The sequence below is a fragment of the Ascaphus truei genome, chromosome 4 (assembly GCF_040206685.1).
Source record: "Ascaphus truei isolate aAscTru1 chromosome 4, aAscTru1.hap1, whole genome shotgun sequence".
NCBI classification, from domain to species: Eukaryota; Metazoa; Chordata; class Amphibia; order Anura; family Ascaphidae; genus Ascaphus; species Ascaphus truei.
This window is the reverse complement of record NC_134486.1, coordinates 298,710,511-298,725,930: the sequence shown is the minus strand read 5'-3', so window position 1 is coordinate 298,725,930 and position 15,420 is coordinate 298,710,511. Positions and strand designations below refer to the sequence as shown.

General features: G+C 43.7%; 1 protein-coding gene across 4 annotated transcripts in view; it reads left to right on the top strand.

Annotated features, from left to right (window-relative positions):
- The window catches only part of FAM184A (family with sequence similarity 184 member A), a 192,909-nt gene that overhangs the window by 132,800 nt on the left and 44,689 nt on the right, over positions 1-15,420 (top strand). For all 4 annotated transcript variants that reach the window (XR_012801137.1, XM_075597750.1, XM_075597749.1 and 1 more), the window contains exons 7-10: positions 307-429; positions 8,295-8,456; positions 11,348-11,469; positions 11,585-11,735. Coding sequence is in view for 3 of the 4 variants with exons in the window: in XM_075597750.1 (XP_075453865.1) it covers positions 307-429; positions 8,295-8,456; positions 11,348-11,469; positions 11,585-11,735 (558 nt within the window). In the remaining variant the exon portion in view is untranslated. The remainder of the gene's footprint in view (positions 1-306; positions 430-8,294; positions 8,457-11,347; positions 11,470-11,584; positions 11,736-15,420) is intronic.

Below are 15,420 nucleotides of genomic sequence, written 5' to 3'. Positions count from 1 at the left end.
TCTTTGGTCCTCTTCTGCTGCACCGACAGCCATTTAGTGAACTCCTAAGCCGAATCTTCACTGATAAATCACAGGTGAACGGATCGATCGGTATCTTTGCTAATCGCTTGTCAGTGAATAGATTGTATTGATGCACATACTGTATAGAATGGGAAAAAATGTAAACGGCAGCTTGGACTGCAGCTCAGAATTGTACTCCTTTATTCATAAAATGGTAGATGTCGTAGCATCTGCTGCCTTACATGTTGTAAGTAATAGCACGGTCTGCAAATAGTGTTTTGTTTAGTTCTGTTTCTTTCCACTTAGGATATCCAACAGCAATTTGAAAAGGAGAAATTGGAGTTGGAAGAGGATAAGAACCGACTGAGACAGCAGCTAGAAAACCTGAGGGAAGAGCTGACAACCAAGCTGACATCAGCCAATCAGGAGGTACAGTAGGCATCCACAGTCATGTCAGCTAACCGTCCTGTGTGTTTGATCAGGTTTTATTAATAATGGTTTTGTATAAAGTCAATATGTACGCTAAAAGATTAAGAGGAACCTGTGCTGCCTTCCTGCTTTTTTATCATTATTATTTGTCTTTAAGGGGGCACTATTATGTTTACATTTGCCACTTCTCTTTATTACTCATACTGCAAATTGCTGTCCCACATTATATCACAAGGCACTTTTTAATCACCGTAATAGAAGATATCACAAAATACAGCGCTATACCTAATACATATGTAGCACTGTTTTCCCCCCGCCCCCCTGTGGGAGATACAGTACACAGACTATGCTACCTTGTGTGTGGTGCAATACCTGTTGGGGTCAGGAGAGCTGGGCTGATCTGCGATGTAGTGGAGATCAGGGCAGGCTTAGGTTCATTCTCATGGTGTTCAGCGCCTCCAGCAGTAGTGGGTTCCAGGGTGTCCAGAAGTCAGCCCCCACTACTGCATACTTCTCCCTCCTGCCCAAGGACTGATACTTAGGCAGGAGTGTCATAACAAGGGACTTTATTCAGCACAGCAGGCATCCACTGCAGATCTCCATACAGTGATGCAGAGTCTTAGAGGTCCCAGACCTCTGGATGGTGAAGGCCCCTGGTCTTACAGGCCTCTGTGGCTGAATCTGATGTTCCCTCAGTCCAAAGACTGAGGGTGAGCACGTTCATCCTGGCTTAGGAGAGACTGACAGCTCTCTGCCTCCTCTCTCTTCAAGAGCAGGAACATGACTTCCTCTCTCTTCCAGAGCAGGAGCAGGACTAAACTAACTTGATCAAACCCTCTTAGGAGGATCAAGAAAGGGCGGGCTCATGGTCTATACCTATACCTGATAGACTTGCACAGGCCATGACCCACTACCTTACGTCTATCACTCATAAGAGGAGCATAAGGGGGGTCAAGAGCCCATAGATTTAACCTGTTACTGCCTGCAGCTAACATGACTTACATAACAGGGATAACAGGGGGAAAGAAAGGAATAATGGGACATACGCTGTTACACTCTCCCCGGGTGAAATTCCCAATGCCCTCACTTGGGGCCCAAATTTGGTGCAAAATCTGTCAGTCCAAGACCTGAAAGATAACACAATTTTTTTACATATACCATGCATATCATAATTACAACAACCCACATCACCCACTGACTACAGCGATGAAGTATATTATAATCCTTAACTGGCAGAGTGTAGAAACTATTTATAATATTTAGGATCCGGCTTCTTAACAGGCCGTCCCTCAAAGTCCTCCACCCAAACAGGGTATACCTTAGAGGCACCCGCTTGTTGCAGAACTTCCACTTTGTCCATATATATATACACGTCCCTATGAGCCATTCCCTCATAAGTGAGCAAATATTAGATTTAGTCACAAATTCCATGTAACTGTTCTTAGCTTGGAGATAATCCGTGACCACTAGTTTGAGCCACTCATGCCGATTATCCTCTATCTCCTGCATTATAGGCTCCAGGACATAGGGGAAATTATAACCGGGGGACTGCCGGTATCTATTTCTTATGGCCCGATCAGCTCGGCTAAGCTTCAGGATCTTACGACCAGCTCACTGGCCAGGTAGTACCCAGAGTCCTGGGTCATTAGGGTCCACCTTTTGGTACAGTATAGAGGGGCCCTTAGGTGTGCGTACACCCAAATTAATTTCTCCTTCTCTCTTACGGAGAGCCTCCGCTGATTCTTCTGGAAAAAAAGGCACCTTCTTCCCACCAATGATCAACTATTGAACCACTAACTAGCACAAACCTGGTGTATTTGATTTCAGGGCCATAACCCTGAAACATGGAGTCCCACTATTTACGGGTTTCCTGAGATAATGACCCAGATCCTAGACTAGCAGGTCTGGTACATACAGGGGAGAATGCACTGGATGGAGTAGATGGCGAGGATGACATAGATACACTGGACAATTGAGACTGATATTCCGAGGACCTCCTGAAGGAATGGTCTACTACAGGCCTGCACAACTCGTTAAGCGAGAAGGGCCGAACTGCTCTAAGGAAAAAAAATTTGGGCCGCACGGGTAAAATCATCATCATCATCATCATCATCATCATCATCATCTCTCCTCCAGCACCTCTCATCTTCATCATCCTCATATATTTCCCCCAGCACCCCTCATCATCATCCTCATATCTCCCCCAGAACCCCTCACTATCAACCTTTGCGATACTCCCCATCTATCTCTCATACCCCATCTCTCCCCCTCACCCACACACATAATACTCCCCCTCCACATCAAACACACAATACCCCTCTGCACACCACACACATCCCACCCCCCCTGCACCTCACATCCTTCTCCCCCGTGCACCTCATATCATTCTACCCCCCTGCACCTCACATCATTCTCCCTCCCTGCACCTCCAATCACCCCCCTGCACCTCTAATGACCCTCCCCTGCACCTCCAATCACCCCCTCTGCACCTCCAATCACCCCCCCTGCACCTCACATAACCCCCTGCACCTCACATAACCCCCTGCACCTCACATCACCCCTCCTGTACATCACCCCCCCCTGCACATCACCCCCCCTACATCACCCCCCCTGCACCTCACATCACCTCCCCTGCACCTCACATCACCCCCCCTGCACCTCACATCACCTCCCCTGCACCTCACATCACCCCTCCTGCATATCACCTCCCCTTCACATCACCCCCCCTTCACAGATCCCCCCCTTCACAGATCCCCCCCCTTGCACATCACCCCCCCTCCCCTTGCACATCACCCCCCCTCCCCTTGCACATATTCCCCCCCTCCCCTTGCACATATCCCCCCCTCCCCTTGCACATATCCTCCCCCCCTCCCCTTGCACATATCCCCCTCCCCTTGCACATATCCCCCCCTCCCCTTGCACATATCCCCCCCTCCCCTTGCACATATCTCCCCCCTTCCCTTGCACATATCACCTCCCCTTCACATCACCCCCCCTTCACCTCACCCCCCCTTCACAGATCCCCCCCTTGCACATCACCCCCCCTCCCCTTGCACATCACCCCCCCTCCCCTTGCACATATCCCCCCCTCCCCTTGCACATATCTCCCCCCTCCCCTTGCACATATCCCCCCCACTCCCCTTGCACATATCCCCCCACTCCCCTTGCACCTATCCCCCCCTCCCCTTGCACATATCCCCCCCTCCCCTTGCACATATCCCCCCCCCTCTCCCCTTGCACATATCCCCCCCCTCCCCTTGCACATATCCCCCTGCATCTCACATCACCTCCTCGCCTCCGATCACGGCGGGACTGCACGCGCTCGCTCGCTGGGCACCGGAAGTGCCGCACTTGAGAGCGGGCTCGGCTCGCGGGGGGAGGGAGAGCGGGCTCGGCTCGCGGGTGAGGGAGAGCGGGCTCGGCTCGCGGGGGGAGGGAGAGTGGGCTCGGCTCGCGGGGGCAGGGAGAGGTGGCTCGGCTCGCGGGGGCAGGGAAAGGGGGCTCGGGAGGAGGAGGAAGAGGAAGAAAGCAGCCGTCGCCGTGGGCCGCACAGTGAGTGCCGCCGGGACGCATGCCGCCCGTTGTGCAGGCCTGGTCTACTATAACCAATCAGATTGGGGATATAGTTCCCACAATCTGATTGGCTCAAGTACCATGTGACGGCAGCCATATTGCTTTTGATGACGTCATGTTAAAGGGAAAGGAAGCACAGCCATTCTGATTGGCGGGCTTCATTTTCTTTACATGACGTCACCATAAAAAAAAGGCACATGGTTTTCACTGGTCAATCAGAGCCGTGTGAACCATTTGCCGGAAATGTGACATCATAGGCCTATAAAAGCCTATGCACCCTCATTTTACGGCGAGAAGCCGAGGAGGAAGGACCTCCTTCTCCAATAGGACCTCAAGGGCATGCCTGAGGAAGCTGGAAGATACAGATGAAGAAGAAGAAGAAGACCCCGAAATTGGATTACAAATTACAGATGAAGAAAAAGAAAGAAGAAAAGGACTTTGGATTTGTTTTTTTACCTGTGACCTGTTCCTGTTTGAGTTTGTGGATTGGTTAAGAGCTTGCAGTGTCCCGAGGAATCGTAAGGTGAAGACATCTAAAGGTAAGGAAAAACATAGGATGTATGTTACTTTTCTTTTACATGTTTTTAATTTTTTTTTTAATGCGCATTCATTGCGACTGTATTTATGTATGTCTCTTTATGGATATACATACATACAGGGGACAAGCAATTGTTGTTTTTGCAAATGCTTGCTTTATGTATTTTAAATGTATTTTGCTTCTTTGTTTAGAAATGTTTGGCCAATTTAATTTTTAGTTTTATTTAGTAAGATGTCATTTTTAGTGGTGTTTTAAATAGTTTCTTTCAGAGGGGGCGGGGGGTTTGCTTGCTTTTTAATAGTGGCTTCTTTTTGGTAGTTAGATTTTGTCTGATGGTGTTTACTTTGAGCTTTCATTTATTTATTAATGGTTTTGTTTTGGTGATTTAATTGTTAATTGTGGTATTTATTTTGGATTTGATTAATTGATAGGTAGTAATTTAGTTCTATTTATTTCTTTATTTGTTTTTAGTTTCTCATTGCTTTCATTACATTGGATCTTTTTTGTGATTTTTTTTTTTTTTTTAGGTTGACCATTAACTGACATAGTGTTAAATGATGCCCATATTATATGGACATGATGTACCCACTGTGCCATTCAATTGTTTTATTGGCATTTGTTATTTATTTAATTGGCTACAGTATGTGCTGTGTTTTATTTTGCGATGTAATGTGTTTTATTTAGCTATGTAATGTTTTGGATTTGGGCCTATTTTTTTATTCCTTCCCCATTTCTTGCTTAGTGGTAAATGATGATGCCCATATTATATGAGCATGATGTACCCACTGTACCAATGAATGGGTGAAGGGTGGGGGTAGTTGCCTGGGGAGGGTGGTTAGGTCTCCTGGGTGGGTAGTGGCAGAAGGTAAGTTAACCACTTAATTACTATAGCAGTTAATAACTGCTAAGGTGATTAAGGGGTTAGGGGACATTAGATTGGTTTTTTTTTATGTACTGTATTATTTGTGGCAACGGAAGACATGGACGATGATGAGGATGAGGACGGCCTTCATCGTTGCAGCCTGGCAGGGGTAAGTGCAAGATGTATTTACTTTATTTATGCTGATTAATGTTGTATTTTAAATGGGCAAATGCACTATTATCCATATGTGGATAATAGTAATTTTGGCCATTATTGTACTGTATGTGTTAGGGGGCAGGGGGGCGGGGGAGCGAGGGGGTGTATTTATTTAAAAGTATGTTTTGTTTTTTTTTTCTTGGGCACCGGATTGGTACCGCAGGCAAGCAGGGACCTGCGGGGAACACCCGAGGGCCACTGCCGGCCTATAGTATAATTCCTGTGCATACAAAACAAAAACATATTTTATGTATGTTAGGGGGTATAGGGGTTGTTGGGGCACAGGGGGTGTGTTGTGTATTGCAATGTTTATTGGGGACTATAAAGCGGATAGCCACTAAGGTAATGAAGCTGCTTTAATGTATTTTTTTTTAATAGTGTGTGGGAGTAGGGGGTCTCCTGAGCTGAAGCACTTTGATTTCTGGCTCAGGGACCCCCTGCTTCTCGAGTTACAGGCCCCGGTATTGGGCATAGGATGCCAGTGTCGCCGCCATTTTTAAAGTGTCCACGTAGTGTGACGTGTGACATGTAAATAATGGAGATACCGGCAACCCATATCTGGGCCTGTAACTTGGGACCAGGGGGTCTCCAAAGCTGAAATCAATGCGGTTCAGCTCAAGAGATCCCCTGCTCCCGCACAATATTAATACAAATTATATTAAAGCAGCTTCATTGGGGTGTCGGTATCCCCCATGCAGGATTTAAATCCCCCGGTCAAGTGATGCGGGAGCTTTAAAAGCACAGGGGATACCGGCACCCCATAACGGGCCTGTATCTCATGGGGGGTTCCCGAGGCTGAAACCAATGCGGTTCAGCTCAGGAGACCCCCTGCACATGTGCACTATTATTAAAATGTATATTGATACTTCACGATCGCCTGTAAGAGCCGTGCATGGAGACGCAGCGTTTCTATGCAGTTCTTACAGGCTGCTTTTTTTCTATCAGCTATAGCGCTGTTGAACTTTAAGCACGATAGCAGGGGGGGAAAAGCAGCTCACACGATCGGGCATATTTTTGCCCACCCGGACCAAAATGTGCTTTACTTGTTAGTGAATCCCGCGTTTGGCTTCACTTTGTATCTGGCGAGTCAAAGATTCCCAATCAGGCGAAAAAACACTCTGCTTAGTGCATAGCCCCCTAAATCTCTCCCAGTACTTGTCAGATTCATTGTACCAGCGTCCTCGTATTCCACATAATCCCCCGGTCATACACATGTACACAAATGTAGTAAGCCTCTCTGTAACTTTGAGGGTGAAGTCAATTATCTGTGACTTGTCACCATGTAGACCTATTCAATTATGATCTTAAATAACCATAAAAGGCAGATTATTTCTGTTGGTCTACATTGAGATATCCATGCTCTCTCGGCAAGCTCTAGAATCTAAGCCTGATCAGCGTAAATGTGCTTAGCATATAAAGTCAACCCCTTGGTTGCCATACTTCACACAACATTTTACCTTGTCATACTGTATATCGTGCTAGTTAACCTGAGTGAGTGAACACTAGAAAATAACCAGAAATTAACAAAACACACTACAGTATTTTACTCTGTGAAGCAAAGGGCTTTATGGGATGGAATTGCAACTGCAAATAGAGGCAAATTTATACAGAAGATTTAAAGAGGTTATAGGTTTCACATTTTACAGCACCAAACAAGTAAACAATTCTTAATACAACTCTTTATTACTAATAAATCTGCAGCTATACATTCCAAAGTAATTTACTTAGGTCGATGCTCAGTATCAGCACATTTTTATTGTACCCTCTTTGCCTGTAAGCAGACAGATGACATTTTATTTCCAGAATTCATTGCCTTGGAAAAAGACACTATTGTACCGAGTACGTATAAATCTAATATAATGCGTGGCTTTTAGCTTATTGATTGCTCTGGCCTGATTCATTGCTATCAGTGTGTGTTACGGCTGTAACAATATAACTGAAAATATTATGTGGAGTAGCATTGTCCCAGACAGCTAGTACTGGAAGAGTCACTTCTGTAAAAGCTAGCATGTCAATGAAGGTCTCCCTTCCTGTAACTTCATTGCTGGGTGATTTAGGTACGCATTTCAAAGAAAAGCAATGTCACTGACCCCTCCAGCACTGGAAGGCGTTTAAAGTGTCAATGTCCCTTAACTACACAGTAGAGTAGGTAAACTGTTGAAGATAATGACACTCGTATCAATCCTAACTAAAGTACTGTACTTGCCATGTTCACAGATTGTTGCTGTCTTTTTTCTGCAGCGAGCACTGTACCATCATCACATTTCCTCCAACCCATATTACTATAGGAAACAAGTGTACTCCTAGGAGACTTGTACAGATGTAACCTGTCTCGTCTAGGACCATTGCAATAAACAGTTGAGGAAAACGAGTCAAGCTACATCTGTAGGTCATCAGGTTGTGAGTGGGAGTGGGCACAAAAGATAAGTGATCCACGTGAAGATTTTCAGATCTCCTGCCTTTGACAATGTGTAGTACCAAATGTCATTTTGTTGGAGATATCAATCTCTTCAATAGAATGACCTGCTCTACTCCACTCCAGATAGCGAACGGTGGCCGAATAATTGATACTTATACACCAACAGGAATTAATCACATAGTTTCAGAAGAAAACACGTATGTCAAGTGTTATACAATCTGAAATAAAATGGCACATAACCTAATCTCTTGAAACAGATTTGTCGTCTTCAAGATCTGGTGAAAAAAAACGAGCAAGGGCTTGGGTCAGCTGAGGGTCATATCACGAGTCTCAAAGACGCTCAGGACAGACTTCAAAACGAGCTGGATGGAACAAGAGTGAGACTGAGAGAGACCAGCGATTCCTTGTTTACTGTCCAGGTAATCTCATAATCAGTCAGAGCGGCTAGCAATTACATTTCAGAGTGTAAGTATGAAGGGAGAAATAGACTTCACATTTTCTGTGTACTCATTATATAGTAATACCTTAAATTATTTAGGGTTTTATTCTCATTCCCCTTTTTGAACTCCTGAGGTTGCATAAATATTTGAATGTTGTTAACATATTTATAGCTACCAAACATGCACCATGTATTTCTTACCCCTGTAATGTAGTTGTACATTTTCTCTCCCTCCCCCCTATAAGAAGTATAACTAAAAGGGAATCTCAATCCATTACAAATAACATGGATGCAAAAGTATTAATTAGAACTATATTAGAACTATAGACATTTATAATATGTATGTATATCCTTATTTGTGTAATGCCATCCATGTACATAGCGCTTCACAGCAGTAATAAACATGTCAAAATAATAGAACACATAAGGGGAATAGGTGCTGCAGACATAAAAGTAACATTAGGAAAAGGAGCCCCTGCCCCGAAGAACGTACAATGTAAGTGATATGTAGGGAGAACTTACAGAGACAGTAGAAGAATGTTGTGTGAATGGAAGGGGCGAGTACTTTGGACAGACAGAGAGAGAGAGACTGACTGACTGTACACCTATAGGGCATGCATAGGTTCAAGCGGAACAGAATTAGTTAAGTGAACTATTATAGTTTCTGTTAACTGGTGCTTAATAGGATACCCACGGCTTCCGATCACTTTCCCAGTGTCCAGCACTAGAGGCTTCTCCCGGGTCTCTGGCGAATGGAAGCTAGTACATCATTAGCTGCAGATAACCCTGCCACTCCCCTTAATGACTGAATCTGAGAGTGGTATTTATAATGTGCTCCTATTTGCTTTAGTGTAGTTTAGGTGGGAAGCAGTGGGTTTCTGGAGCTGAAACGCATTCATTTTAGCCCTGGGGATCCCCCTGCTCCCTGAGATACTTACATCTCTCACATGTTTAAAAAGCCTGTGTCACGCGAGCCAATAGGAAGCCACAAAGATTGAGGTTGTGCAGGTTTGACCGCACCAGGAGAAATAAAGGCAGCAGCTCCACCCTCCCCTCCATTAGTACCTCCTCCTCACAGTAGCACTGCGGGTCCTGGATGGGGGGAGAGAAGGTATGGTCGGAGGAGGAGGTGGTTATGTGCTATCATCTGTAAGTATCTCGAGAACTAGGGGTTCCCGGAGCTAAAATCAATGTGCTCCCCACCCAGTAAAAAAAAACAAGAGGTAACAGGAGCACCTGACAAATTACACTCTCAGACCCATTTTAAGGAGAGAGGCAGAGTTATCTGCAGTTAATGATGTAGTACCGTAGTTTCCATTCGCTTGAATTCTTCTCACCTTATTGAATAGGAGCCCTGCTAACCTGGTATCAGTGTCACAACAAGTTGCCCATTTGCTTTTCTTGATAAACAGGCCTGTAAGAGACAGGTGCAGACCTACACACAGGGAGACAGTTTGGGGAAATTAAAACATGGCTTTATTTAGCCTGTCCCTTTCAACAATGCACAGCAAACACAAATATACAAAATAAACAAACACCTATCCCTTGTTAGGCCTGTGACATAGTGGTGTGAGCAAGGCTGAGCCGTGCTGAGCCACGCTCACACTCGGCACTGAGCCCCTGCAGCCGCAATACGAGCGGCTTTAGCAGGGGCTCGCGCACGTGTCCGCACTCTTGGGGAAGCGTGTGTCTCAAGAAGTTTTCAAATTTGCCGCTCGCCGGAGCACAGGGCCGGTCACGTGAGCGGTTCGCCCAATGAGGGCGAACCAGCTCCGTGACGTCACTGGCCCGCCCCCGACACGCCCACAGACGGCGCGCTGTGTAAGGCCAGGGAAAGCACCGCGCCTCCGCACTGATTAAATCACTATGTCCCAGGCCTAAGGCTTACTTAATTCCCCAGTCCCTCTCTGCAAGCCTGGGGGGGGAAGCCCCTTACCCACATATCATCCCAAAGTCTCAAGAGGTACCTGTATGCAAGGGCTCTTTGTGGCAGTCTAGGGGGTTCCAGGAAGAGAGGTCTGGTGTCTTATTATCAGCACAGCTCTTCTGTGTGCTCAAGACTTCATCTCCCTATGTCAGCACAGTGTGTCTGTACTAAGGAGTCCTTTTTGGTCTGTTCCCAGCAGGTTTTTTTTTTTTTTTACCCTCAGATTACCCAGGTGGAGCTGGGTAATTGGCTAGCTGCAATTAACCAACTCTCTGCTGGATTTTCAGACCACTAGAGGCAGCTCTATTTAAACAGGGATAAGTCCCTGTTACAAGGCCCCAAACGACTTTTTGCTCAAGAAAAGTTTTATTTGGTTAATTGGTAATTATTAGCTAATTCTTAGTTGATCTGGTGTCAGGATCTCCGGTCTCTGTGTCTAAGCAGAGAACATTTTCAGCCTCTCCGTGTATACGGATAAAAAACAGCAGGGAAACAAAACTGTAGCTGACTACCTCATTAGAGCTGCGTTAGCTTACTCAAAGATCATTAGAACTAGTTTTGTTCTATGTCCCCAAGGAAGGGGGAAACATCTTGCTAATAAGCTGAGAGAATTCTTTAACAAGCAGTATGCTAATTATCTGCTTGCAAAATAAATGAGCTGTAATAAATATGGAGTGATGCATAATAATATCTTTCACCAGTCTAAACAATATCCATATGGAGAAGCTGGGTATCAGGCCCACTGTAACACATCTTAAATTGTTAAGCAAATGTTATGAGACGTAAAAGATATAAAACGTTGAATTGGCTTTACCTTGTTGCATTTCCAGTTCATATTGGCAAGTGATGTGGAACTGGTGTTTTTAACAAATAATGGTACACACAAAGGCCAGAAAGTCTTTTTTCCTTGTAATACACACTGCTATATGTTGTGTTTCATCCAGGGGGAGTTGGAAAAGGAGAGAAAACAACATGAAGCTGTACTTTCTGCTAGCCGGGAAGAAGAGAGGTTGAAGATGGACAAAGCAGCTCGCGATCTAGAACTAAAATGGACTGAGACTCTCAGGTGGGAATGAGCATGAAACCGAAGATGAAACAGGACACAATTGTAAGAATTGTCCTAATAGTTTTCTCCATAATTTTTGTTTTTATTTTCCCTATTTTTGTGCGGTGCAATCTAGGCAAGAGTGCAGCAAGCTCCGTGAAGAGCTAAAGCTACAACACGAGCAGGATAAGAAGTCTGCTGTGGCTCAGCTTAGGCAGCTCAAGGATCGAGAGATGAGCACGGCAAAGGACGGGTGGCAAAAGAAGGTAGAAGACCTTCTCGACCAGGTAAAATACAAAATCGTGTTACTGAATTTGTAGCATTTGTAACATAAGAAACTACTGGTTATCGCAATGGTAATGTGGTTAATCTTAATTACATGTGTTGAAATTCAGCGATTTGTAAATTTGCTACTCTCGTCTCATGTGTGAAATCTGGTTGAGTTGGATCTGAGGACAAAAATGTAGTTAGCATGATAATGATCAAACCTCTAAGGAAGCCTCTGTTCAGGTTAATATTTCATGCTGGCAGGTTTGCTAATTGGTTTGAGCTCTCCAATGTTTATTTTGGGAAAATTGAAGCCGCAAGGACAGCAATCTTATTCAGTCTTTTATGTTTAATACTTGTCACGGTTTAGGATTATGGCAAAGAAGTATGTCACAGCTATAGCAACCGAAATATAATACAACCCAATGATTTGACCACTAGAAAAAGCTTTCACTACTCTTATACTAATTCAAATATGCATCATATACAACTTAATGATATATAAATATACCTGTATTTATTCTGTTATAAGATGCCTAAACTGCCTTTTTGGTAATGAAAACCACCCCTCACCTTGTATTGTATGTACTGTATAAAAAAATTAAAATAGTTACATTAAAGCTGGTAATAAAATACTTATTTACTGTACATGATGGGTATATATATATATATATATATATATATATATATATACATATATATATATATATATATATATATAATTAATATAATATAATTTTATATATATATATAATTTTAATTTGCTAGCTATATATATATATATATATATATATATATATATATATATATACCCACCATGTACAGTAAATAAGTATTTTATTACCAGCTTTAATGTAACTATTTTAATTTTTTTATACAGTATATATATATAGTGTGTGTGTGTTTGTATATCATAATAATAATAATAATAATAATAATATATTATGAATTGATTTGAATACATAATAGACTAAAGTTTAATTTTCTTAAAACTGACATGTATTGGTTGCTAATTATGCATTGCTCCTCTACTAACTTACATTGTCAGTAGCTTCTCCTCATTTAGATATCATAGAAAATGATGCAGATGTACATAATGCCTGTGCCATTGTACACATACTTTTTTCTTTAACATAAATTGCATTGTACGATTATATCCTCTTTTTTTGTTTTTACAACTATATTTATTTGTCCCTTGTGATTTTCCTAAGAAGCTGTGTGACACGTTAGGCCATATGTACTAAGCAGTTTTCTGTCATTGCACCTCTGCTGACGCTGGAAGACACAGTCCATTCATGTGAATAGGATGTATGGTTTGTTTTATGGCTGAAGACTGCTTACTAAATATAGCCCTTTGTCTTCAGTTAGCAATGAGCTTCTAAATACAGTATTAGGGTGCGTTTTGATTTACAGTATTGCACAGTTCAGTTTTAGACTAGTACAGAAAGTGCCTGCTCATCTTGGAGTTAAGTACCCATAATCCATAGTCTCCAGGTCAAATCCGGATTGGTGATAACCCTGGCGATAGCATGTCATCTGCGATATCACACCTTACAGAAGAAGGACCTTTGTATGCACTATTTATAAAATGTTTTACCAGAAAATAATACATTGAGAGTTACCTCTCATTTTTAAATATATCATGGGCACAGAGTTGTGATAATACATGGTTGCATTAAATGAACATTAATACATTCAATTTACAGACATTTCATGGACCGTTAGAGATAATATATGATTATGTGCATTGTAAAGGGGACTTATCCCTGTTTAAGAAAAACTTCCTCTAAATCCAGCAGGGAGCTAGTTAATTGCAGCCAGGCAATTAACCAGATTCCACCTGGCTAATTAGAACTCTGAGAAAAAGCCTCATGTGAGAAACAGAGGGGAGTTTTTCCTTAGCACACCATGGTGCTGACATGAGGAGAGAGTCTTGAAGCAGGAGGACTGTGTGCAAGACACAAGGGGACCAGACCTCTATGCCTGAACACAGAGATTTCCTTAGCACACAAGGGTGCTGACAGAGGAGGAAGAGATTTGAGCAGAGAGATACTCCATTACACACAAGGGTGTTGACCCAGGAGAGCAGAGAGGCCTTCCCCTACAGCAACAGAAACAGATAAGAGACTTTCTTATTGGACTGTTACCATATTTCCTCGATTCTAAGATGCACATTTTTTCCGATTTTCACATGTCTGAAATCGGGATGCATCTTAGAATCGATGTATTAAAAACATTTTTTTTAAAAGTGTATACGGTACTAACCCCCTCTTTTCACTTACCATGTTTCAGGAGAGATCCATGTCAGCGGAGGATGAAGCGGGCGGCAGCAGGAGAGGTCCAACGTCTACAGATGATTGAAGATGGACAGTGGGCTGGAGTGCTGCGGCAGCGGCAGGACAGGTCCCAAATCTGCAGGTGAATGAAGATAAGAAGACAGCAGGCGTGCGGTGGCTGCGGCGGCAGGACATCAATCATAATAGCAGGAGAGCTTAGCAGGAGCAGAGCGGCATAGGGGCCCGGCTTGGGAGGTTAACACTGTAACACTGAAAGTTGACCAGTGTCTGACTTCCGGTTACAGTGTGCACCTCCCAAGCCATTCCCCTATGCCGCTCTGCTCCTGCTCAGCTCTCCTGCTATTTGATCTCCTGCCGCCGCCACCACACGCCGGCTGTCTTCTTATCGTCATTTACCAGCCGACTTTGGGACCTGTCCCGCCGTCGCACTCCCGCCCGCTGTCTATCTTCAACCATCTGCAGACGTGTGACCTCTTCTGCCGCCGCCGCCCGCTTCATCCTCCGCTGACATGGGACCTCTCCTGAAACATGGTAAGTGAAAAAGTAATTTTCCTCGATTGGAAGAGCCAAATCGATGGTGCGTCTTACAATCGATGGCTTCTTACAATCAAGGAAATACGGTATATATATACATGTTTGGGGTGATAACTAGTTTAGCTAGCCACCCAGTTAGAAAGGGGTGAAGTAAATGTTTAGTTAGTCTCCAAAGTGGAGTAGGCCTTTATTTTATTTTTTGTTTTTTTTTGTATGTTTTGTTTTGTATGTTTTGCCTTGTTAAAGGAACAGGCTCAATAAAGCTGGGATTTAATTTCACCCTAATCGGTCTCTATTAAATGTACCTCTGCACATATCTCTTACAGGCATATGTAACAGTTACAGAGAAGGTTGAATTTGTGTTATAGGAGGTAGTATAGACCTGCAATGTGTTGTGTTAGAATAAGTCCTGTCCCAAGGAGCTTACAATCTATAAGAAAGGGTAAGTGAAAGCATAGGGTACAGGGGATGAGAAAATCGGTGTGTTTTGGATTGTAACGGAGCATCTGTAACATTAACAGACATCAGTGAAAGGCAGCAAACGACTTGACACCCTTCGGCTATCAGCCTTTGGTGTGACGCAAATGTAGGCTGAAGAGGTTCTGAATGAATTTAGCTGTGCTATGAAATTCCTTTGTCATGGGCAATAACCATTGCAGTGGGTGTGGCTGATAAAACACATAGCAGTGCCTATTAAGTCTGCTGGTCAGAAAGCGCATTACACAGCAGATGCTGATGCCAATTATAGACTATGGGGAAATTGTATATGGCACGGCACCCCAAACTCACTTTGGCAAACTTGATACCCTCTACAACTCACCAGTGTAAGTTATTTCAAAACTAAAGCTGTTTCACATTTTAATCTGGTCTGTAA